At 41.2% G+C, this 26,492-nt stretch overlaps 1 protein-coding gene across 1 annotated transcript in view; it reads right to left on the reverse strand.

The window, feature by feature from the left end:
* The window catches only part of LOC147622650 (cycloeucalenol cycloisomerase-like), a 44,033-nt gene extending 35,480 nt beyond the window's left edge, over positions 1-8,553 (reverse strand). Inside the window, exons 1-3 of the mRNA XM_086822195.1 lie at positions 8,260-8,553; positions 6,851-6,984; positions 6,202-6,285 (exon numbers count right to left, since the gene is read on the reverse strand). Of these exons, the coding sequence (XP_086678321.1) occupies positions 6,202-6,285; positions 6,851-6,984; positions 8,260-8,347 (306 nt within the window). The 5' untranslated portion in view covers positions 8,348-8,553. The remainder of the gene's footprint in view (positions 1-6,201; positions 6,286-6,850; positions 6,985-8,259) is intronic.
* Between the last annotated feature and the right edge of the window lie 17,939 nt (positions 8,554-26,492).

Genomic DNA, 26,492 nt, shown 5'->3' on the forward strand with positions numbered 1-26,492 from the left:
TTGTCACACAAAAGGACATACTTCTCGGGATTGTCCGAAGAAGCCTCCAAAGGCCGCCGCCGCCTCCACAGCTTCCGTGGTGAGCACAGCTCCCACACAGACCCCAGCGGCTACCCCTAGTTCTTTAACCCCCGGTGCTTCCGTTGGAGCAATTATTAGCCGGGAGCTCGAAGATAAGTAGAAGGGCGCCCATGACCAGGAGTATGAGCGCAACGAATTGCTCAAGTCCTTTGGCTACATAGGTGGCCAGAGAGTCGTTGTCTTGTTTGACAGCGGCAGCACGGAGGATGTGATCACGGAAGAGGCCGCTAGGCGTGCCCGTTTCGAGCTGACTCCGGTGGACAAACAAGTTGAGGGTTTTAGCACAGGTATGACAACGAGCGTGAAGTATGAAGCTCTAGGTGCTAAATTAGTGATTCAGGGCATAGAGTTTGTGCGTGACTTTATGGTTGCCCCTCTTGTAGGAGCAGACATAATTTTGGGTATCCAGTGGTTTCACAAGTTTCTTCCTGATGTCAAGTGGGACAAGCACACATTCCAGATTGACCGGAATGTGTCAAACACCCCGGTGACCATTAAGTATGAGCCAGGTATTCCAAACTTTCCGCTCATAAGCCACTTGCAGGCTAAGCGAGCAGTCAGGAAAGGCGCACAGTGTGCGATGATTTACGTCCAGACAGCCCAGACGGTGGCCAGTGCTTCCGAGAAGTACTCGGTTCTCCATGAAAAGTTCCAGAAGATTTTTCTTCGGGACAGTCTCCCTCCCCAGCTTCCCCCGTCCAAACCGGAGGATCACAAGATTGACCTCCTCCCAGGCTCGGAACCCCCGAGCAAGTTTCCGTAACGCCTTTCTAAGGCAATGGAATCGGAGTTGGACCGCCAACTCCAAGAATTGTTGCAAGCTGGCTTCATCCGCCCCAGCGTGTCGCCATTTGCAGCACCGATCTTATTTGTCAAGAAGAAAGATGGGTCTTCTCGGTTGTGTGTCGATTATCGTGCACTCAACAAGCTGACTATCAAGAGCAGATTCCCGATGCCTCGAATTGACTATATTCTCGAGAGGCTGAATGGAGCTAAGGTGTTCTCTAAATTAGATTCAAAGAGTGGGTACCACCAGGTTCGGATTGTTGAGGGGGACATCCCCAAGACAGCTTTCCGTACAGAACGGGCCCACTATGAATTTGTGGTCATGCCATTTGGTTTGACGAACGCCCCAGCTACATTTAACCGCATGATGATGCGTATTTTCCGGGAGTTGATTGGAGTGTGTGTGTTCATATTTTTGGACGACATACTCATATTTTCAACTACAGTTGAGCAGCATGACATTGATGTGGAGAAAGTCCTTAAGTTGCTAGAAAGCAACGAGCTCTATGTCAATGAAAAGAAGTCAGAATTTTATCTGTTCCAGGTACATTACTTGGGATATATAATCAATGCCGAAGGCATTCGACTTGATCCGGCTAAAGTGGCCAAGATTGTTAACTGGGAAGTACCTCAGACTGCTTATGACATTAGATCATTTGTGGGTATATGCCAGGCATATTCCACCCACATTGACAAGTTTTCTGATCTAAAATAGATCTCTCATGGAGATGGCAAGATGCATGGTGAAAGCACAAAAGTTGCCTCACAATTTTTGGATGGAAGCTATAATGTGTGCAACTCATGTGCTTAACAGGTGTCCAACAAAAGCTTTGAAAACCATAACACCATTTCAGGCTTGGTATAGCCGAAAGCCAACAGTGGATTATATGCATACATTTGGGTGTTTAGCATATGCACGTGTGCCAGAACAACTCTGAACAAAGCTAGATGACAAAGCAATGAAATGCATTTTTGTGAGCTACAGCAATGAGAGCAAAGGATACCGTCTTTATAATCCAACTACACCAAGGATTTTTGTCAGTAGAGATGTGGTATTTGCTGAAAATTCAGAACATCCCATGTACAGCTTGTATAAAAGTAATGATACAGGCATACAGGACATGTTTGATGGACTATTACCCATTGCAATTAGGGGGGATTCAGATCAGCCAGCCCCTACACAAGAAAATCCTCATGTAAAACATGTGGAACAGCCAGCCATTCAGCCCCCTTCTATGGAAGAAGTGGAAGATCTTGTCAGGGAGGAGCAAACAGCCATAGACACAGCCAAGTCAATGCCAAGATGGTTGCTGAAAACTTTGCAAGATGGCAAACTTGCAACTCCACTCACAGGTAGAATAAGGGCTACTTCCAGCCATGCATTGAATATACATCGTGGTGGGGAGTCTGCATTAGCCATGGGTGGTCTCTTTGATTCAGAAAAGCCGCCTTCTTATGAAGAAGCACATGAGAATGAGCATTGGGAGCAAGCAATGCAAGCTAAAATCTCTTCTATCATGAAGAACAATACTTGGGATCTTGTGGAATTGCCTAAAGGCAAGCATGTCAGTGGAACGAAGTCGGTGTACAAAGTCAAAAGGAAGTCTGATGGTACTATTGACAGGTACAAAGCAAGACTTGTGGCTAAAGGCTACTCCCAGAAAAAGGGAATAGATTATGAGGAGACTTTTGCTCCTACTTCGAGAATGACCACAATAAGATCAGTGATTGCATTGGCTGCACATAAAGGATGGAAAGTGCATCAATTGGACATCAAAACTGCATTCTTAAATGGGGATTTACAGGAGGAAGTATATGTAAATCAGCCCATTGGTTTTGTAGTTCCTAGTGAGGAACATAAAGTATGCATATTACACAAAGCATTGTATGGGTTAAAGCAAGCTCCAAGAGCATTGTATGGGTTAAAGCATTGTATGGGTTAAAGCAAGCTCCAAGAGCTTGGTATGATAAAATACATGCTCATCTAACCAGCCAAGGTTATGTGAATAGTCCAGCTGAAAGCACATTGTATGTGAAGAAAACCGGTGCCGATATTCTCATAGTCATCTTGTATGTAGATAACATGCTCATTACACGTACTAGCAAAGCACAGATTTCTTTTTTTTTTTTGGTAGAAACTTTGATTTAAATTAGAAGAAAAGAAAAGTTACAGCTACAGCAGAGATAAAGGCTCTGCGAGGGGCACAACTGCTTACATAGTCCAGCATAGGAACATCTGAGGGCTTTCTAACAAAATAACAAGATTCTTGTACTATGAGGAAAGGATTCCATCAATCATTGACAGTCGATCTCTTGAGTAGATCTTCATGAGCCTAGACTTCCAAGTCTGCCATCTTCCAAGCTTGACTTCTTGGAAAGTCTTTTGAAAATCTTCCACTGCATCCTTCATCTCCCCCGTAACCTGCACAGCAACTTTAGAAATGTGAGCTTTTAAAGCCCAGATATGGTTCCTCCCTCCATTAGAGAAGACATAATCATTTCTTTCTTTCCAGATTTCATGGAGAAACAGACATCTGATCATATGCCACAATGGGGAATCAAGGTGCATACATTCACTCAAAAGAACCTCTTTAGGAGAAAATGGGTTGGGGTGAATACTCTTAAAACAGGTATACAGAAGGTTTAGAAACTTAGCATTGTACCTGCAATGAAAAAACATGTGAGGAATGTCTTCAATGTCAGCATTACACCGGGGGCACAAACCATTACCTTTACCAATCTTGGCAGCACGAGCACCTGTCCAGATCCCCTTATGGAGGATGAGCCAGAGAAAGCAAGAATGCTTAACAGAAGGGGAGAAGGCCCAAATAGACTTAAACCTATAGCTTCATTGGCTAGTACTCCACTTAAGGTTCCACTTATCATTGAGCAAGAGGATAAGTTTAGAGTTATCTCTGCACAAGTTCGGGACAGGCAGGAGAGAGCTACTGTTGTTCCAGCAGACCAATTGGGTAATAGGCTGAGGAGGGGTAGGGATCAACAAAGAGAAGATGGAAGATATAAGTGTTAACCTTTCCATTAAAAGATTAAGACAAGCAGGAGAGACATTAGCAATGCTAAGGATGTCATACTGGTCAGCCCAGTGATTAGATACCCAGAGGTCCTTCCAACTACAAAAGCCAAGTTTGTACAACTTGTGACCTCTGCGTAGCTGAGAATCAGAGATAGGCTGCACAAATTTACTGAACCATATAGAATCATAGGACAGGTAGAGGAGCTCTTTCTTGTCCTTTAAGCTCACCAAACTCTTATACTTAAACCAAGCATTCCAATACTGGTTAGCAAGAGTAGTACCCTTAGCCTTAAATGGAGCATTGGACATAAATATCTCATTGGGGGAAAATTTGTCCCAGGCCTTAAGATTCCTATGATGAAACCGCCCACAGTTTCTGTGAATGAAAAAAGTCCAGAAGTCTCTGGTGGAGACACTTCTAACTATCCATTTGCAAGCCAGTTTATCAGCCATGGTTCTGATGTCCAGAAGCCCAAGACCTCCTTGATCTTTAGACAGGGTACACTTCTCTAATGCCACCTTATGGATTTTATTATTGGTGGCACTGTTACCCCAAAGAAAGTCAGCAGTGAGCCTGTCAAGCTCTCTAAGGTGTGTCTCAGGAGGCCTCCAACAAGCAAGGAAGTATATGACAGTAGGAAGGATATAGTGCTTCAAAACAAAGAGTCTAGAGGCTAGGGTAGAGTTATAATCATTCCAATGCTTGAACTTGGCTTTGACTTTTTCCATAACCCAGGACCATCTACGCTTGATGGAGCAGCCAAAACCCATAGGAATCCCTAGTAACCTGAAAATGGTCCCAGAGAGGACTTGGGTACAACCAGCATTAGAGATAGAGTCAGGAATGTTACCTTTAGAGGCCCATACTCCAGTCTTGGAGTGCAAAGCACAGATTTCAAATTTCAAAGCTAATTCGAAACCTGAATTTGATATGTTAGATTTAGGACCTTTACACTACTATCTTGGCTTACAGTTTATGCATACAGATGATGGCATTGTTATGCCAGCAAACTAAGTACATAAAAAGTTTGCTAAAAAGGTTTCACATGGATGAATGTAAGTCCATTTCTACTCCAGTAGAACCAGGTGTACGGCTTGCTATGCATGATATTGGAGAGCCTTTTGAGGCCGGCATTTACAGCCAGGCAGTGGGATGTCTCATTTACTTGTGTAACACGAGGCCAGACATATCTTTTGGGGTGTCTTTGTTGAGCGAATTCATGCACAGCCCAGGCACAAAGCATTGGCAAGCAGTTAAACGCATTTTCCGTTTTCTTCAGGATACCCTGGATCTTGGTTTGTTCTATCCCAAGGGGGGCAGCTTGGTTCATGCATATCTTGGTTGAGCAAAAAGCAACCCAGTGTTGCCACATCTACTTTTGAGGCTGAGTACAGGGCAGTCTTCACATCTATAGTAGATAGTGTATGGTTGAGGAGATTATTGGCTGATCTTCGTGAGTGCAGAGTGCTACGGCCGTGGCACGAAATCCAGTATTTCATGCATGTACCAAGCACATTGAGATTCATTATCACTTTGTCAGAGAGAGGTTACATGCAAGGGAGATCAGTTTATCTTACTGCCCTACACAGGATAATGTGTTGCAGATCTATTCACAAAGGCTTTCCCTCGAGAAAAGTTTGAAGCTTTCCGCAAAGCTTTGGGCTTACTCTCATACAGAGAGTGATATGCTACCTTGTACAGGTTCACACTTCCACTGCAGGGGGGATTTGTAGGCATATGCTCACTTATGGTAGTGCTCTGTGTGAACAGGGCTTAACCAAGGGTACTTTTTCCCATGTGGTTTTTCCCCTTGGATATCAAGTGTGAAAGGACACTCTACATATAATATTTTGTACTTCTATATTATATGGATGTGACACACATGCAAGGGTTGACTTGCATTTTGTGGCTACCACACTTTTGGCTCTCTCTCTCTCTCTCATTTGTGTGTGAGCTTCTCCATCCTGCACCTAACCCTAATGTGCAGGTTTGTGTGTGTGAGTGTGTGAGTCTAACTCCAACAATCTATAGTTGATATGCAACACTTTCTTTGTCCAAGCACCTAACCCTAATGTGCAGGTTTGTGTGTGTGTGAGTGTGTGAGTCCAACACCAACAATCTATAGTTGATATGCAACACTTTCTTTGTCCAAGCACAAACTTCCATGACAAAAAGCATAATTCAACTTTACTTGCAAGATGCACGAATTTATACATGCACAAAAGGCCAACAGGAGCTGCTCTTTAGACACAATCAAGTAAAAAATAATTGTTTGGGTATTTAATAGTGGAATAATCACCTTTCCGACATATAGAATAGGCACAAGGACAGATGGCAATGCCGCTACGAGACCCAGAAGAAAGTACTCTAGCTCTGCAAATTTCTGAAAGGGAGCAATCAGGTGAGTGCCTTAGTTTTGAATAGCTTATACACAACAAGAATTGCAAGCATGCACGTGTATGGATGTATCTGTGTATATGAGTGTACATATGTATGTAAGGGGTGTGTGTGTGTGTGTGTGTGTGTGTGTGTGTGTGTGTGTGTGCACGCGCACATGTGCGCACCATAGTTGTATGCATGATGCATTAGAAACGGATGATGTCTCCACACGGAAATGGCTTGGAACTAGGAATGGCTAGGAAACAGCATGTGTTTAACACTATATAGTATCTATAAATAGAAACGATGAAAAAAGTTGAGAGAAATAGTGGAGAAACTAGGGATAAATTATTTACTAGAGATGGGGAAAATCAAAATTTACCAAGTAAGCTTGTGGGAAAATTCTCAACTGAGATTAAGAAATGGGGAACGGCAATAGAAATGCTCCTCCTAAGAAATGGAATATCCACAACTTTTTGCTAGGAAATGGCCGTTTCCTCCTGTTACTATGGTGTACACGTGCACGTGCAGAAACAAAAGACATGGTAGACTCTCTACTTGATACTAACCTCATACAAGCGGAATGGTACAACGATGCCAAGGCAAAACGCTAGCCAAAAGGGAGTATAACCCAGAAAGAAGAGTTCCCCCCATCTTTTGCTAGGAGTTGGAGCGAGCCACAAACTTTCAGATTTCTTGAAGTCTGCACTAGAAAAAGCGGGGACATACAACAGGAGGGTCAGACAAACCATGCAAACTCAACCATCATATCACAAACTTGTATGTCATTCAGGTTTACTCTCAATGCAAAAGAAGCTACCATATATCAAGAATCCCAGGACCCAAGTGCTGCTATGGGCTAGTTTTATTTGGCAAACCACCACATTTTTCCCTTGATTTTAAAATTAAAACATTGGCATGCTCATTGAGACAGCAATAAAAGAACTAGGATCTCGATACACACAACAAGCAAACTAAAGTCGATGTCCCCATTTTTCCCAGCCATTAACCAGGCCTTAGGCACCTGGCCAATGCTATACTGAGCTGCTTATCAATGGTAAAAGCCTGCCTAAAGCTGTCCAAACTGCTCCCTCTGTCATCCATGGTGTTCATGCTGATGTGCCCCTTCCTGTATCTATTTGCTCCTTTTGATCCCACCCTGCCACTTTCACAGACCATGTGCCTCAAGAGTCTTAGCAAACTGGAGGTCCTACTCTTGGCAACATTTATCTCATAGGCCCTGATGGCCTTACGTCAAACGTTGAAAATCTCTTTTTTACTCTCTCACATACCTAGGTCCAAAGAAATGTACACAAACTGCTTGGGGATTAAATTTCTCGTCTCTTGCATGTGGGTAGCCATACCATACATAACCCTGGAATCAATGGATAATGAGTGAATTGTCCTGCAAATTTATTACATGGAATCCGGATCAACAGAGAATGGGTGGATCGTCCATCACGATAAATGCCCATGACAAGTGGATAATGAGTGGAGCTCCTGCACAGTATAAGCCCTACATAGATCCGTGGATGGTCCTGCACAGTAAACTCCCATCGCCCTGGGATCAATGCATGATGAGGCAATCCTCCTGTACAGTGAATACACTACACGACCCCAAGATCAATGGACTGTCCTCCACAAGACCTACTCTACAAGATCAATGTGACTCCTGCACAGTACATATCCTACATTGCCCCACAATTACTAGAAGGCTACTGATACCACATCAACTCATAATACCTTGAAAATAGCCCTTGAGACCAAGCACATACTAGTCGCCCATGAGCTAACTAGGCCAGTTGGAGAAATCAAAAGATCTACAGTGAAGTGTAGTTAGTGCTCTGCAATGGCTATCATGATAATGCAATCTTTGATGTTGTGAATGCGGGCAAGCCATAACCCACTTCCCATCTATGGGCGAAAATTGCGTCAGATTGAACCCCCACTTCACATGCATCACGATGTAGAGCTGTACCTGGCAAATTAGCGGAGTCATGGTTTGAAGAAGGTTTTCGTTTTCTGTGGTGAGGCCCGGATGTTGGGTTTGAACTGGGGACAACCATTTTTGCCCTCAGATCGTGAGGAGGAAGCCTCTCGTAGCTATCTCAAGCAGATCATAAGGGTTAGCTGGGTTATCATCTTCATCGGATAACGTTAAACTAGTAAATCAAAAGAGCCTTGAGCTTAACGAGAGATTAATTAACACTAAGGTTAAAGGCCTTGGAGCCTTAGGGTCACATAGAAAGAGAATAAAGAAATCAAGAGTTTTCATACCGACCTATTGTAAACTAAGTTTTGAATGCATATGTGATGTTTTTACTTCCAGTGGGGTGGACTTTAGAAAATGCCATTGAAACAGGATCATGGCTCCGATTAGGAGATTCATCTGGAGAAAGGAACAGGGATAGCAGGGGATATTCAGCCTAGCTTGCTTGGGAGAAAGTAAGTATTCCCAAAGACTTGGGAGTGCTGGGAAAACTGCATTTTCCGATTTATGCTAAGGCTAGAGTGGCAACTAGACTAGAGTGGTAAGGGAGGTGATAGAGGAGTCTAATGTACAGTGTAAGGGGAAGTGGACACCTATGTGCAATAGGCATTAAGAGGCCATATCTCCACCTAGTCCATTTCTATGGTTTTCGAAAAATCGGATGGGTCTGGTACCATTGGGGCTGGGATTGGAGAGGAAAGCTATTCTCACACACTCCACTAAGAATTCAAGACTCTAATGAAGTGAAAAGGATGTATAAGGGTCACACATAATTCTTTGTTTTGCTTAGGGATATGGTGGTCACATAGTTCACCTCTCCTTTAGCCCAGCTAAATGTAGAAATAGCCAGGAGGCTGAATAACAAGGAAATGAAATGGATTGGAGGTTGTTGGGATGGGTCTTAGGTGGGGTGGAAGGATTTGGGGCAAGTAAGGAATGAGTTTGGGATACATCAAATAGACCTGGAGGCGGCAAGACAAGCTGTTGGAAGCTGTTGGAGGAGTTGGGGAGGGGTTGAAATTCTACAGCTTTTAATGAGGCATGTTGGTTGCAGGATTAAGCATGGATAAATGGGGCCAAGTTGGTGAAGATGACTACTAAATGCCTGTATGAGGAGATGATAAAGAGTGAGTTGAATGTGGCCTACTGCAACAAAATTTGGAGGGTAAGGTGGAGCATGGGTACTTGGAAGAAGAGGTGGAAATTGCTCTAGGGTCAAAAAATATTTTTGAAAGCCCAAAACCTTTTGTGAAAAGTATGTACGTGGGCTCTCCCTCTTGGCTGCAAGTTGGTGCAAAGGAACTTTACCTCAGGGGTTTGTCCTAGGTGTGGATTAGCAGTAGAGAATGGTAAACATGCTTTTTGGGGATGCCCTGCATCAGTGGGTTATGGAGCAAGATAGACAATTGGGTGTGTGCTAACATAGGTCTAGGGGGTTCTTGGGAGGACTAGTTAATGGGAAAATTGACTGGATTAGAGGGAGCAATTGATGTGGTTTTTAGTCTGCTTAGATATACTTTGTATGTGGGAAATTTGGATTTGTAGGAGCTATCTAGTATTTCAGAAGGGTTTAAAGCAGGGATTAGATGTTGTTGAGTTGATGTATAGCTATGTGCACTACTACTGGTTTGTATACTATGTGAATAAGATGAATGGAGAGCCCTTACGCCAAGGGAAAGGTGCAAGGAACGACCAAATGTCGTGGGGAAAAACCCAATCACACTTGGGAGCACAAACAACTCAACCGAGAAGCCAATCTACCATGGCCTGCGCACAAAATACAAATGGGGGTGTGTCACTCACCTCATTGAATGTTGGTTGCTGGGATTCTCATGGCTGCCATCGTTGTAGGAGCACTACCTACACTCACACAGACACAAGAGCATATAATGGATTAGGCAAGAAGCAAGAGAATGGAGAAGAAGAGCACTCTATTAGGTCCCAAGCATTCACACCTTGGCCGATCATACTTAAAATATAGGTCCCTTGCTATCCAAAGCCGCCTAGGCTTGTGTAAACACTTAATCTAGCATACAATCTCAATAATTAATCTCATGGCACGCCTTTCATAGACGAGCGATGATCGTATACAACATTAGCATTTCTAATGCCAATGGTCAAATGAAGTGACGTTTACTAATGGATGGCGTCGACATTGGAGAGGTGTCCAATGAGGGTTAACATACCCCCCTTCTTGATGGAGATTCTGTCCTTGGAATATGTTGGTGAAGATGAGTCAATGCCGTTGAGAGGAAGTTGATGATAGTTGAAGGACAAGTGTTGGCTACTTGCATGAAAAACAAATCAACCAGTAAAGAGTTCCTTGTAATAATAAGATGAAACATGGTTACGCATGCATTTTTGTTGACATTCTGATTGGGTAAACTTCAAGTTGTGCTATGAAGAGGAAAGGTAAGGTCAATTTAACTTAGAGGTTAGTAAGAAGCCTATCTATATCTAAACTAGTCTTAGTAGTCATATGCCTTCGGTTATAGTTCAATCCCAAGATACACAGACTTTAGTGGACTTAGCACTAAGTGTGCAGCTTTTTTTGGGTTTAGTAATTATAATATAAGGGACAAGGCACCAACTCGCGGAGACCCAGGAAATGGTCAAGAGACCACCTGCCAAGAGTATTTAAGGATTGCCAAGGATATCCTAAGATGGCGATGGGTTAGTCTCTTTTTTTATTAGTTTTTTCATGACACAAGGTCCTACCCTAACAAGGCATCGGTCCGCAAGGTACCATCACTAGTAACCAAGATTGCTACTTTTAAAAAAATTGTTTATTTGTTTATTTTCTCGCCTACAACTGAGCTAAAGGTCACTAAAGGTGAGTGGGAGTACTTGGCATACTCCATCAGCATATTTTAAGGTCAGTCATGGACAGGTATGGACATTACTAAGTCTAAGAAAGAATATGGCCTTAAAGTTCCTCTAAGAGGCAATTAGAAAGAAAATTTTAAAAATTACCTCCACAATAAGTTGATCCTAAGGGTGTATAAAAGTAACGTGAATGTGTTTGGAAAGGTGGTATGCTACACTCCCTGATAATACAATTCTTGGCAATCTAGATCTAGAATTGGTGCGCAAGGCATGTACTTTAGCCAAAGGAGTTCTGAAAACCTTGTGTTTTCAAGCATTCTCTTTGTATTGTTGTGTGCTCAGTTCTTCGTCTTTTCTAGGGTTTTTTATTTTTTTGTGAAATATTTGGTATGCGTTGTATTTTATTTAGGGGTACAAATATAGAAGTTGGTTGTATGCCCCCCTTCCTACTTCTCATCATCCGTGGACTTCTCAAAGGGTGATGTAAGCCTTGTGAAGCCAATTTGTCCATCTTCCTTGAGGATGATGTAGGTTTGATGAAGAATACTTTGGCACCATAGCAATGTTGACATCTAGTTACAAGTAATGCTGGCAAAGGATTCTCGTAAGACCTAATCAGGTTGGGTTCTTCTTGTGGAGAAGATGTGGGTAGTGGAAGTTCATGTGGTACATCAAGCATATCAATTATAGTAGATTCGTCGTACAAACCTGTGGGAGATAAGGGTGAGCTTAATGAAGAAGAGCTACATGTCAAGCCTCTCTTACACGTTGCTGAAGTGGAAGCATCCTTTGTTTCCCTCCTTCCCAAGGTAGATTCCAATGTTTGAATGCGTTTGGGAACTTTTCGAGGGAGGGAGGGTAAGGGTTCAATCATGACCTCCTTTCTCTTGTCTGATTTTGGGTGGATGGATTTACAAGCTGTTGGTGAGGCTTGTGCATTAACTTCTCTTGGAATGACTACGGTGTGTTTTAGAACCCAAATCCTTTCGTTACCTTCGTAGAAGCCTTGAGATTGAAGAAGATGAGTGGGAATCCACCTTGAAGTAACCTTAGGATTGGCTTTCCTTGAGCGATGACTTTTCCTAGGCTTTTGGACCATTTCTTGTAGGCGTGTAATAGGTTGAGTAGCCTTGGGAACCCATTTGAAGGTAGGTTGAGTCTTCTTAGCTTCTTTCCTTGTTGGGCATTGGTCCCTCTTTGGGAAAGATGTGGATGCAAAGTTGGAAGCGAATGACCTAGTTTTGGTAATGACGTTGAGGTTGGTATAGAAGAAGTAGCCTTGGGTTGAGTTGATGTTGAGGCTTAATCCTTACAACATTCTAGTGTGCGAAGTGTTGTAGTGTGCAATTGCAATGTGCATTGAGTGTAAGGGTGTAGAGTTAGCGTAGACACTGCCTATGGCTCAATCTATAGTGCATTTGGCAGCTTTCATCCATGCTCGGCCAAGAATGACTTGTTTCTTCATTGTCTCGGTAGGCATGACCAAAAAATTGCTCACCGTTTTCACCATAGATAATAGTTTTTAGAATGCCTAGCACTTTAGTATTCTTGTGATTGATTCCTTTTAGTCTTAAAGGAGAAGTTACCAAACAACTGAGGATTTTCCAATTGGTTCCATTTTAAAAGAGAGTAAATTATGACTTGCTCCAATATCAAGCAATGCATTGTAGAGCACTTTATCCTAAGTAATTCAACTTACACTTTGAGAGGAGCAATGTGATCTTCTATTTCTCCAACAACTTCTCCTACATAAGCTTATGTAGCTTTCAAGATTTCTTCGCGTTGCTGTCGAAGTTTGATTTGTCTAGCTCAAGCTTCCTCTCAAGCTTGAATTTTCTTTTGAGTATCCCGTTCTTTTATAGCTTGCTTATCATGGGCAGCATGCAATGCTTCCTCAATGAGAGGACCATAGTATTTTTTGAATTTACTCTTGTTTAAGAAGCCAACAGTTACCTAGAGTTTCCACATGTACTGTCCCTTGGGGCATAATAGTTAAGATTTTTCTTTTCATTTTGGACACCATACATAAGTACAAGATCTCCTATCTTTGACATGTTTGCCAAACCACTTATTCCTTTTGTTCTTCTTAACTAGCATAGCTTGCACTGCTAGTTGTCTCTCCTCCTCAAGTCATTCCAAAGTGAGTAAGCATTCAGCTAACTCATTACCCCCAAGATTTTCAATTTCATTCAGCTAGCATAGTTTGCACTGCTAGTTGTCTCTGCTCCTCAAGTCATTCCAAAGTGGCTTCCTCAATGAGAGGACCATAGTATTTTTTAAATTTACTCTTGTTTAAGAAGCCAACAATTACCTAGAGTTTCACATGTACTGTCCCTTGGGGCATAATAGTTAAGATTTTTCTTTTCATTTTGGACACCATACATAAGTACAAGATCTCCTATCTTTGACATGTTTGCCAAACCACTTATTCCTTTTGTTCTTCTTAACTAGCATAGTTTGCACTGCTAGTTGTCTCTCCTCCTCAAGTCATTCCAAAGTGAGTAAGCATTCAGCTAACTCATTACCCCCAAGATTTTCAATTACAGCCACTCTTAAGCTAGGTACCATGAACTCCCAAGGCATCACTGCCTCAAGTCCATAAACCATCTTAAAGGGTGTGCACCCAATCGCAACCTTGTATGCAGGGCGATAGGCCCATAAAGCTACTGTGAGTTTAAGCTCCCAGTCATGTCAAGCTTCTATTGTCTTAGTAAGTATAGATATTACGACTTTGTTTGTGCTCTCTGCTTGACCGTTGGCTTGTGGGTAATAGGCCGTTGACTTGCAATGTGAGATCATGAGAGTGCTAGTGAGATATTTGATCACATCGTTGATAAAATGACTCCCGTGATCACTCACTATCTCAAATGGGAATCCAAAGTGTGGTATGATGTTCTCATAAAGAAATTTGGCAGATGCCTGCAATTGCATAGGCATCTGCCTTCCTTGAAGCTCTTTCTTTAGCCCATTTGGTAACGCAATTTGTTGCGACAATGATTGTGTTCCTTGTGGAGCAAGACTAGTTGGTCCGATATAATCTAGACTCCATTTTTCAAAAGGTTGGTCTCCTCAAGCAGGATATTGAAAAGAGAATAGAGGGATACACAAGAGACACAACTAACCCATAGTTAGTCTCATTTCATCAACACACACAAGGTAGATAAGCTCCATTGCTTTCCTTCATTGCACTCCACAAAAGACAGCACATTTTCCTAATGTTAAGTTCACACTAAAATAACCTAAAGCTAATGCCCACACACTTAGCCAGTTGGACACGGCCATTATTGTCCACACACACATTGCTAGACTGGTTTCCACATGCTACCACTATCCACCAAATCCCAATGAGCTTGCATTCTCAACACTCCCCCTCAAGCTCACCATATCCATCTCATGTACTCCAATCCTATTCTTTGAAGTACTCAAACTTCTCTTTACCAAAAGTGGTTTGGTAAAGATATCTACAAACTGCTCCTCAGTCTTCACATATGTCAACTCTATCTAGCCATACAACACTTTCTCCCTGATGAAATGATAGTGGATCTCTATGTGTTTGGTCCTTGCATGATAGACCAGATTGCTTGCCAACTATATGTTGCTTATATTGTCACAATGTATGAAAACTTTCCCATCACATAGTTGTCCCAAATCTTCGAATAGTTTTTTCAGCCATACCACTTCACATGCAGCCACAACTGCTCCTCTATACTCTACCTCTATGCTAGACAAAGTAAATGCAGGTTGCTTTTTGCTACTCTAACTCACCACTACACTTCCCAATGTGAAAGCATAGCCACTAGTAGATCTTCTGTTAAAAGAACTACCTGCCCAATCTGAATCTGTATATCCATGAACATCCATAGATTTGCCATACTCATAAAGGAGTCCATAATGTACTGTATCTTTCACATATCTCAAGATTCTTCTCACTGCATCCAAATGTGGTTTCCTTGGGCTTTGCATAAATTGACCCACAAGCCCAACCACATAGCATAAATCCAGACTACTAATAGTCATGTATATCAAACTACCAACCATCTTTCTATACATTGTCACATCTTCAATCTCTTCACCACACAATCAGCCCTTAGCTTTATATTTTGCTCCAATGGTGTGCTCATTGTCTTACAACCTATCATGCCATACTTTGCTAGCATATTCAATGCATACTGCCTTTGAACCAACCAAATTCCTTTCTTTTTTTCACCACTTCAATGCCAAGAAGGTATCTCAATTCTCCTAATTCTTTCATGTCAAATCCACCACATGATGAAGCTTTCACATCAGCACTATCCTTGCTTGAATCACCTGTCACAATCAAGTCATCTACATAGATGACTGACAATCACCACAAAACCATGTGCTTTCTTCTTTGTATATAGTGATGAATCTGATGTTCCCACATTAAAACCAATGCTCATGGATTAATGCTTGCTTCAATCCATACAAGGCCTTCTTAAACTTACATACATGTGTGGGATATTTGCGATGTACATAACCTTCTAGCTACTCCATGTTGAAATTTGAGCATAATGATGAGCTATGGTGGATCAAACACTAGAATCAACATCATTAATAAAGTGATTAGCAATTAATTAAGATGTAATTTGGGTAATTAGCAAATAGATTAATGTAGGCATGGATACTCAAAAACCAGCAAATTCTCATTAGGGCTATACCTCAATTTATAGAGTTTACATCAAGCATCAAATCCCATTGATTTCTCCATGATTCACTCCCAGAATATCTCCACCTCTTGCCTGATTCTCTCCACCTCTTCTCTTTTCCCTGAATATCTCCCAAAATAACTCCACACTCCTAAATTCTCTCATGCTACCCTTTATTCTCTCCTAGTAGATTCTTCTCACCTTTTCACAGGTTCTTTCACAATTACATCTTTTCTTTTACAGCCTCTAACCAAGGGCTTGTTCCCGTACACACCCTATTCAATTGTATTTGTTGAAATATACAAGTGAATAGGGTGTGTGTGGGAACAAGCTCTTGGATAGAGGCTGTAAAAGAGATGTAATTGTGAAAGAACCTGTGAAAAGGTTAGAAGAATCTACTGGGAGAGAATAATGGGTAGCATGAGGGAATTTAGGAGTGTGGAGATATTCTGGGAGATATTCAGGGAAAAGAGAAGAGGTGGAGAGAATCAGGCAAGAGGTGGAGATATTCTGGGAGTGAATCATGGAGAAATCAATAGGATTTGATGCTTGATGTAAACTCTATAAATTGAGGCATAGCCCTAATGAGAATTTGCTGGTTTTTGAGTATCCATGCCTACATTAATCTATTTGCTAATTATTCACTAATTATGTCTTAATCATTTCTTAATCACTTTGTTAATGATGTTGATTCTAGTGTATGATCCACCATAGCTCATCATTTATGCTCAAATTTCAACATGGTATCAGAGCCATGCCTAGAATCAACCAGATTTATGAGCCCATTAGTTAATTAATGAGGATTAGTAAGATAATTAGCAAAAAAATCAATTTTTAGTGAGTTTTTCATCTTCCCCTTCATCCCCAGCCAGTGGAGGATCTCTAGCACCTAGCACACATCAAATTAGGGCAAAAGCTTCTAACCATAGCTAGCTAACATCCTTAGCTTCAAGCCCATCAAGAAAACGCAGCAAAGCGGGTTCAGGAGAACTTCACGTTTTTTCCAGCGCTGATTTTTCTGAGTAAATTGCAGATCTCCACTTCATCAGTTCAAATTGATTCAATTCCTCCTAGCCCAAGGGGCAATCAAGCATGCTCTACAAGCTGGTGAAGACAGAATTGAGTTTCATCAAGTCTACAGTGAGATCCAAGCTCTTCATCAAATCTGCAGGTGACTTTGGTAAAACAGAGATTAAGCTTTCATTATTTGGTCAAATCTTGTGTTTCTTGGCTTAATCCTCTACTAGACTCATTGCTATTGATGCCTTTGAAAGCATTTGAGCTCATTTGAAGTGGAAGGCACTAGATCTGGGCTCCCCGCATACTCTGTTTTTTGCACACAAAACAGAGCATTAATTTGCTAATCAGTGATTAATCAGTGCTAATCACTATATTTTGGTGCAATTGAGGGTTCAAATTAACCATTAGGTATCTGATACAGATCCCTATAACTTTAGATTACAAATCGGAGTTGGTTTGATACTCCAACCATCCCGTACAAATTGGTTACCCTTGATTTAATGTAATTTTTTGGTAAAATTATGCTGATAAATTTGTGAAAATCATCATTTTGCATTTAATCCTTGGTTAATGCCTGTAAATCTCACTCAAATTCAAGATAATTCACAGTCATAGTTGCATTTGGGAATGTGCATGAGAATGAATGCTATACGCATTATGTATTGGGCACATTGCATCAGTGTAAAAATGGGAACAGACACTGCCCTTGTCCAGAATAAGGCAAGAGGTAAGACCTCCCGCATAAAATTGGGTTTGCATTGCATAATGAAACAAGATAAACATCAAAAACCCAACGGAACTGTCAGCAAAACATTGAAACATGTTGCTCACATGGAGCAAAATGACCTGACGGACGAGCTCATGGGCCCAGCCATGAAAGAAGAAGAATATCTCTTCCCAAGAAGAGGATCCACACCGAGAAGAAGATTTGAAGGAAGACATGGACACGAGAAGAGAAGCTGCCAAGAGAAGAGAAGCTGCCCCAAGAAGACTGAAAGAAGAGACGGATGCGTGGAGAGAAGCTGCCCCACGACAAGAAGACTGAAGACAAGAGAAGATGTGAGGCTCCAAAGAGTGAGGAGCCATGTGAAAATCTCTGAGAGAGAGAGAGAGAGAGAGAGAGAGAGAGAGAGAGAGAGAGAGAGAGAGAGAGAGAGAGAGAGAGAGAGAGAGAGACCCCACAACCCAATGTAACCTGCCCCAATAAAGTAAAACCACCTCTGAGCCACCGATGATGTAGGCCACGTGGTAGATGTATGTGTGAGCACTTTAGTCAAGGTCGCGGGCAACTATAGTAAGCCTTGGACACATAGAGAGAGAGAGTGTCAAGGACTATGAGTTTAGGGATCTGAGGCACTGCTCGCAGGCTATCAAGTAAGAAAGAAACTTGATACAGGGTCCAGGTGTGCTGAGATAACTTGAGGGGAGGAGTAGACACTGGTCGGCGGACTGCCAAGTAAGGGGAGGCAAACTTGGTATAGGGTCTAGGTGTGCTAGGATTATTCACTTGAGGGGAGGTGTTGAAATATACAAGTGAATAGGGTGTGTGTGGGAACAAGCTCTTGGATAGAGGCTGTAAAAGAGAAGATGTAATTGTGAAAGAACCTGTGAAAAGGTTAGAAGAATCTATTGGGAGAGAATAATGGGTAGCATGAGGGAATTTAGGAGTGTGGAGATATTCTGGGAGATATTCAGGGAAAAGAGAAGAGGTGGAGAGAATCAGGCAAGAGGTGGAGATATTCTGGGAGTGAATCATGGAGAAATCAATGGGATTTGATGCTTGATGTAAACTCTATAAATTTAGGCATAGCCCTAATGAGAATTTGCTGGTTTTTGAGTATCCATGCCTACATTAATCTATTTGCTAATTATTCACTAATTATGTCTTAATCATTTCTTAATCACTTTGTTAATGATGTTGATTCTAGTGTATGATCCACCATAGCTCATCATGTATGCTCAAATTTCAACAGTATTTTCAACACCTCCCCTCAAGTGAATAATCCTAGCACACCTGGACCCTATACCAAGTTTCCCTCTTACTTGATAGCCCGCAACCAGTGTCTCAAGTCCCTAAACTCCATAGTCCTTGACACACACTCTCTCTCTCTATGTGTCCAAGGCTACTATAAGTGCCCGTGACCTTGACTAAAGTGCTCACACATACATCTACCACGTGGCCTACATCATCGGTGGCTCAGAGGTGGTTTTACTTTGTTGGGGCAGGTTACATTAGGTTGTGGGGTCTTTCTCTCTCTCTCTCTCTCTCTCTCAGAAAAGATGATCCGACTCCACCTCCTTTTGGAGCCTCCATGAAGTTTGCCGATGTCGTTCCTTCTTCACTGGGTTTGCTGTAGCAGTCTCTCGCCATGTGTCCTGGCTTTCCACATTTGTGGCAAGTGAAGGTCCTTCCTCCTACTCTACCTCTTCCTCGTCCTCGTCCTCGAGAGAATCCTCCTCGGGTGAAGAATGCTTTTTCCTCTCCTGCTGTTGAGTTGAGCCCTTTCTTCTCTTTGCCTCTGCTCTCTTGCTCTAGTAGAGCTGCTTCTATCTCGTGTATCTTCAATTCAGGTACATTCTTTAGTGTTGCTACAATGTTTTCATAATCTCCTTTGTCCACACTCTTCAGAAGTACAGTTAATGCTTCATCATCTTCTACCTTTTTGCTAATAGCTGCCAGCTGTTGCTTAATGCTTTTATATTTGTTTAAGTGTGTGATTAAAGGTTCACTTTCCTTCATGTCCAATTTGTAGAATTGCATTAACAGATTTATCTTTGAATTTTTTGCTTGTGTACCAAATAATTTATTGAGTTCATCCATGCATCTTTTGCCCATTGTATCCCTGTGATGTGATGAATGATTTCATCATTTAAACTGAGTGCAATAAGTCCCAATGCTTTTTCATTCCTGCTCTTCCACTCATTTTTCCCTCTCTCTGGGCATTCATCTCTCCCTTCAACTAATCCCCACAGATTTTTCCTCATCAGCAAATACATGGTTTTTGTCTGCCATGTATAAAATTGTTTCCCATTAAATTTGGCTATTTCCTATGTTGAACTCATGGTGATGTGAAGGGGGTCTTACCTCTTGATCCAATTTCAAGATTCAAGGGCAATGTCTACCCTTTTACAACTCAATCTGGTGTTTAATAGATGATTACAATAATTTTATCAGCATAAAATCACCAGAAATTACATTAAATTAAGGGTAACCAATTTGTACGGGATGGTTGGAGTATCAAACCAACTCCGATTTGCAATCTGAAGCTATACGGATCTGTATCAGATACCTAATGGTTAATTTGAACCCTTAATTGCACCAAAATACAGTGATTAGCACTGATTAATCATTGATTAGCAAATTAATGCTCTGTTTTGTGTGCAAAAAACAGAGAATGTGGGGAGTCCAGATCTGGTGCCTTACACTTCAAATGAGCTCAAATGCTTTCAAAGGCATCAATAGCAATGAGTCTAGTAGAGGATTAAGCCAAGAAACACAAGATTTGACCAAATATTGAAAGCTTAATCTCTGTTTTACCAAAGTCACCTACAGATTTGATGAAGAGCTTGGATCTCAATGTAGACTTGATGAAATTGAATTCTGTCTTCACCAACTTGTAGAGCATGCTTGAAAACCCTCGGGGCTAAGAGGAATTGAAGCAATTTGATTTGATGAAGCTGCAATGTTCATTTTCCTCAGAAAAAAATACGCCTGCAGAATCGTCGATTTCTCCTGAATGCCTTCGCAGTTTGCTGCGCCATTTTGATGTGCTTGAAGCCAAGTGAGTTGGCTAGCTTATGTTAGAAGGGCTTGCCCTAATTCTATGTGTGCAAGCTGAATGGAGTCCTCCACTGGCTGGGGGTGAAGGGGGGAAGTGAAAAATAACTAAAATTTGGATTATTTCTTACTTATCTCCTAATCTTGATTAATTAACTAATGGGCTTATAAACCTGATGGATTCTAGGCATGGCTCTGATACCATGTTGAAATTTTAGCATAATGATCAAACACTAGAATCAACATCATTAACAAAGTGATTAGCAATTAATTAAGATGTAATTAGTGGGTAATTAGCAAATAGATTAATGTAGGCATGGATACTCAAAAACCAGCAAATTCTCATTAGGGCTATGCCTCAATTTATAGAGTTTACATCAAGCATCAAATCCCATTGATTTCTCCATGATTCACTCCCAGAATATCTCCACCTCTTGCCTGATTCTCTCCACCTCTTCTCTTTTCCCTGAATATCTCCCAGAATAACTCCACACTCCTAAATTCTCTCATGCTACCCTTTATTCTCTCCCAGTAGATTCTTCTCACCTTTTCACAGGTTCTTTCACAATTACATCTTCTCTTTTACAGCCTCTAACCAAGGGCTTGTTCCCGCACACACCCTATTTACTTGTATTTTCAACACTCCATGAACACCTCCTCTTGTAATTCACCATTTAGAATTGCATTCTTTACATCCATTTGATGAATTTCCCAACCATTTGATGCAGCCAATGCAATCACAGATTTCACTATTCCCATCTTAGCAAATGAGGCTAAATGTTTCATCATAATCCAAACCATGTGTACGTGCATATCCCTCATATCCCTTTGCCTTGCTTTATGCCTTTCTATTGATCCATCTAACTTGCATTTCACTTTATACACCCATTTTTAACCAATGACATTCTTTCCACTTGGTGATGTAACCACGTCCCAGTATCATTGTGTACGAAGGCATCCATTTATTCGTCCATTGTTTTCTCCCATACATGCTTTCCAATCGCTTCTCCAAAACATGATGGTTCCATATGCTTCACCATTGATGTTATGTATGCATAATGCATTGCATACCCATCATATATCAATCCCTCCACAATGGATACCTTATCCTTTGTGACCTTCTGGATCCCTTTGTACACCCTATGCTCTCGCATGTGGAGGAACATATCTCTCTTTCCTTACACCTACTAGAGTACATAAGGCTAGGATGCCAAGTTCTTCATCTAGACTTTCTGAGCTAAATGACTCATAACCTGCTATACTAATTCCTTCAATCTTATTTTTGCCTTTGTCAATAACACTTCCACTTGTGTTCACACTGCCATGTCTCAACCTTCCTTGCCATGGACTTACATTATCACTTCCATACACAATGAAGTAGATCTCTCTTTTGGCAAGTTCACATGCACATTTGCATCTATCTCATCAACCATAACATCATCTTTGTTTTCATATCAACTTGCCAACTCATCAAACACAACATCTCTAGAAATGAGCACCTATTTAGTTTACAGATTGTAACATTTGTAAACTTTCTATCTTGTGCATAACCAATGAACATGCACTTCTCAGCCTTTGGGTTCAATTTTGTTCTCTTCTCATTCAACACATGTACATAGGCAATAAATCTAAAAACTTTGAGATGCCCACCAATGTCTGGGCTAAAAACTGTCATTCTCATCTTAGGAGTACTCTCATGTATGGCATTTGTGGCATAACACGATAAGCATACACCCCACCTTCTGTAACAAATGCTATTTTAGCTTGTTCCTCAGGTGCAATGGAAATCTGATTATAGCCCGAGTATCCATCAAAAAAGCTATAGGCTTCCTTGCCTGCAACTCACTCTAGCACATATTTGGAAAATAGACAGGGTAGTGATCCTTGCAGATTGGCAGCATTCACCATCTTGAGATCCACACATTAACTTGCATTCCCCTATGGTGTATGACTTGTAATGCTTAAGTGTGGGCACAAATTATGCTCATTTTCCTTTCCTTTATCAACTGCTTCAACTGCACCCTTAGCCTCTTGTTCCTTCTTTGCAAATTAAAAATTTTATTTCCTCTTGGATGAACAACTCAATTTTGATTCATCACAAACTTTCACCTTAGCTTTATCAATTGGGGGTGGCTTACAATACTTGACCTTTTATAACTCCTCTCCCCAATCGTCTATAAACTTTCTGCACCCATGTACTAGAGCCATGGGGCAGCAGTAGTAGTCTCTTTTGCAGCCTTCTATGATGATTTGCCGCATAGAATTTATGTCTCTGCCATCTTCAGAGATACTCCTTGGTGTTTTGAATGACTTCATCCCTTTCTTTAGATTGGGAATCCATATCAGATTTAGAGCTACTCCCTACAGTTTCTTTTGATGTTGTCAGCTCTATTCTTATTGTGGCTGAGGAGTTGATGTCGCTGCCAGCCTCTGTTTCAAACTCCTCACCACTATTGGTGCTAGTTTGATGTCGCCTTCCAGTCTCTATTTCAGACTCCTCACCACTATTGGTGCTAGTTGATGTCGCCTTCCAGTCTCTATTTCTATTTCAGACTCCTCACCACTATTGGTGCTTGAATCATCCCATGTGGACTCAAGTTCACTACAGCCAATCCTGTTGGCCTCATAAGATAAATCCCAAATCATTCGTAGTGGTAAAATCTTAGGGAGCTTCTCACCATTAGGTGTAACCCATGTAGATCTGATGGCTCCCCAGCTATTGAAGGTAACCATCATATGTATCTTGTTTAGATCATCTTCATGATCAATAGCTTGTTTTTTAGTATCTTTTTAGGGTGGGTCCTTCCCTACATCGGTCTCTTCTCTACAAGTATAACAATATTGCAAAGGGGTTGAATGGATGGAGTTTCAAAGTACAAAGATTAAGTTTTTTTATCTATCAGTGTGTAAGGTGTATTGGAGGCATACCTAATCCACATATTGTAGCATATGTATATACAAACTAGGTAAGCGATAAAGAAATTCTCATGCTTACCCAGTTTGAATATACCTATGGTTCATAATTTCCCATAATTCTCATTTATTGCTTACCCAGTTTGTATATGCCTATGCTACATCATTTTCCATAATTGAAATGGTTTACGATATTTTCACCTAGTAGAGGCGTCTAGTGAGACCACACTTGTAGAGGTGTGTCTGGATGGTGCTATTAGCTTTTGGATGTGACCATATATAGCCTATAAACATGTCTATAGAGACATGGTTGGCGTAGAGACATAGATATATATTGCCGAGCCACCAAAGTGGTTGTAGGAGTAGACATGTGGATAGGCATATATCTACTTGTGGGCTGGGAGTGGTGCTCTCATTGGTGCACGTTTCTCTTGATTTTCTAGTAGTGCATAGACACTATACATCACATAGACGCTGTTTGTAATGGAAATCATCTTTGTTGTAAGATGTGTAAACTGTTCTTTGAAGAATGCAAGAACTTTTGGAGAGAGGAAAGTGTAGCTTTCCTTAGACTATGTATAAGGTCAATTGAACTTTACCACATTATAGAACAATTTGCTAAAGACTTGTAACATTTATGTAAATTTATTGAATTAAAGTCCTGGTGGTTTCTAACCACAAGAGAAAAATATCTTTGATGTTGTAGAACATGCAAAGGAATTCCTTGAATGTCCGAGCACATTCATTATGAAGTTCTTGAGGATTTGAGAAATTCTGGCATGTACTAAATGCTTGTGTTATTTGATGCCTTAGTAGAAATTTGTGTTTTGTTGACATCTTTCATAGTTGCAAGTGGCGACTTGGTTTGGTGTTCCAAATGAAACACGAGTGTTGCATGTTTCCTTGGTCATAGTACTTAAGGAAAATATGTGATGTGTATCTTGATTTCCTTGTAGTACTTAGGGAAGTTACAAGCGTAGATGACCATATAGTCTACACACAGACACTTGTTTACAATTTTCTGAACCATTTTTGTAAACGAAAGCTCTTCTTGAAGGGAAGAGCTAAATGCGCTTACCAAAAGCTTTCCTCAGTTTATTTTTGCGGATAAAAATTGTTTAGACCAGGTAGCCTGTAACAGCATGTGGGAGCTTGACCAGATGCAGAGCTAGAACGCTAAAGTGCAAACGACAAGTGCATTTGGGGTCTAGGGGTGAGGGCACCCAAGTCAAAGTTCTTGGGCGGCTGGGTAGGAGTATGGGTGGGTAGGCCCTTATAAGTGCTTAGGAGTGTGGAGTTATCCACATTCCCCTCTATGGCAAGATGGTGACTAGAGCTCCTTGGCCTCTTGAGCTATGGTGGATGTAACAGCTTGTGGCTATGATGGAGCACTGAGGTTTGGAAGCATTAGAAAGGGTTTGCAAATGCGTGTGGCACTGTGAAGCCTCATGACCATAACATCCACAAAAAGTATAATTTCCATTATATAGTGTCCTTAGGACTAGACACGCATTAGTCGAATGCCCTTGTCGACAGATTAAGCACCATTGAAGCTCTCTCCTTGGACACATATGTACGTTTTCTAGAGCTTTATTGGCCTTCATCCCCTCTTGGAGTGCTTTCACAAAATCTATGAAATTCATCTCCACCACTAAAGTGCTACCCTTAGTAGTAGTGGGTTTAACTATAGAAGCGATGTGTCCCATGACTCCAGAAGTAATAGATTTATAATCTGATGCTTTGGCTCCCTTGATCGTCATATTATATTCTAGTTGAATGACATTTCTTGTGACTTCATCCCACTTAGTGATCCCTCTAATGACTAAGCCAATATAGATTGCGCCACTCTATGACATTTTCAAAAAGAGATAGACCCGAAAATTCCCTAAGCACTCCATGATAGACCTTTTTGCACTCAAAATCATAGCCAAGTCTTCCTTTTTGAGATGTGGCTAGTGTATAAACGTGTTATTTTTTCCATCCAGACCAAGTACATACAGATGGACAAAATATATGTGCTTAACAAATGGATGTCCCCTACCTACTCTCATCTAAAAATCTAGACATGTTCAGCATGGTAGGTTTGCAATTGTGACGTCATACCTCTCACCTAAATCCCCACATGTTGCAATGCAAATAGGCATGCTTTTGTAAAAAAAACATTGTAAGGATCCAAAGTCATAGGTAAAAATCCCCACTTGGGGTACTTTCTCTGTTAATTTACTTACAATTCAAGATATTTGTTGTTGCATCCTATTTTGTGACTAACGTGTAAAATATCTGCAAAACACCCACCACTCCAAGATATTTTGTTAGTTGCATTCTATTTTGTGACTAACGTGTGAAATATCTACAAACACTCACCACTCCATAACAATTGGTTTGCCTTGCCATTGATTCTTAAGCTTCCACATAGGCTATTTGTGCATTTAAAAACCCCTCTGAATCCCATTTTGGATTAACAAAGATGCTCCTCCATTTGAGGACATTAATAAGTGTTATGTAAAGGCACTATAAAGGTTGTACATTATGAGATACTAGCTAGCCAAGGCTTTAGTTAGTAAGTTTTGGGCACCCAAGTATGAATAAGGGCCAGTTGTATATAAGATATTTTCTCATGATGGAAACACACAATCCCCCTTTGTGCTATCAGAGCTCTTGCTTTGTAGAGAGAGAGAGAGAGAGAGAGAGAGAGAGAGAGAGAGAGAGAGAGAGAGAGAGTTTACTCTAGTGCATGTTCCTCTTCTATGCACATGTGTGGGAGAGTGAGAGGAAGATTGCCTTACATTGTGGTGTGAGTGACTCCATGTGTGGAGGTGGATATTGGAGGAGTGGAGCTTCCAAAAGCAAGCTTGGAGATCCCCAAGGGACATGAGCTTAAGGCATTGATAAGCACCCAATGATAGTGTTGTCTATTGCTTCTTCCGACTGTGGATGTGTGAAGTTCCCTCTTGGGAGGTGCGGTAACCCCCAACATTTTTGGCGCCACTGTCAGGGAAACAACTATTGTTTCTTCC

This window comes from Cibotium barometz, chromosome 28 (genome assembly GCF_041138505.1).
Source record: "Cibotium barometz isolate CiBa-2024 chromosome 28, ASM4113850v1, whole genome shotgun sequence".
Classification (NCBI taxonomy): Eukaryota; Viridiplantae; Streptophyta; class Polypodiopsida; order Cyatheales; family Cibotiaceae; genus Cibotium; species Cibotium barometz.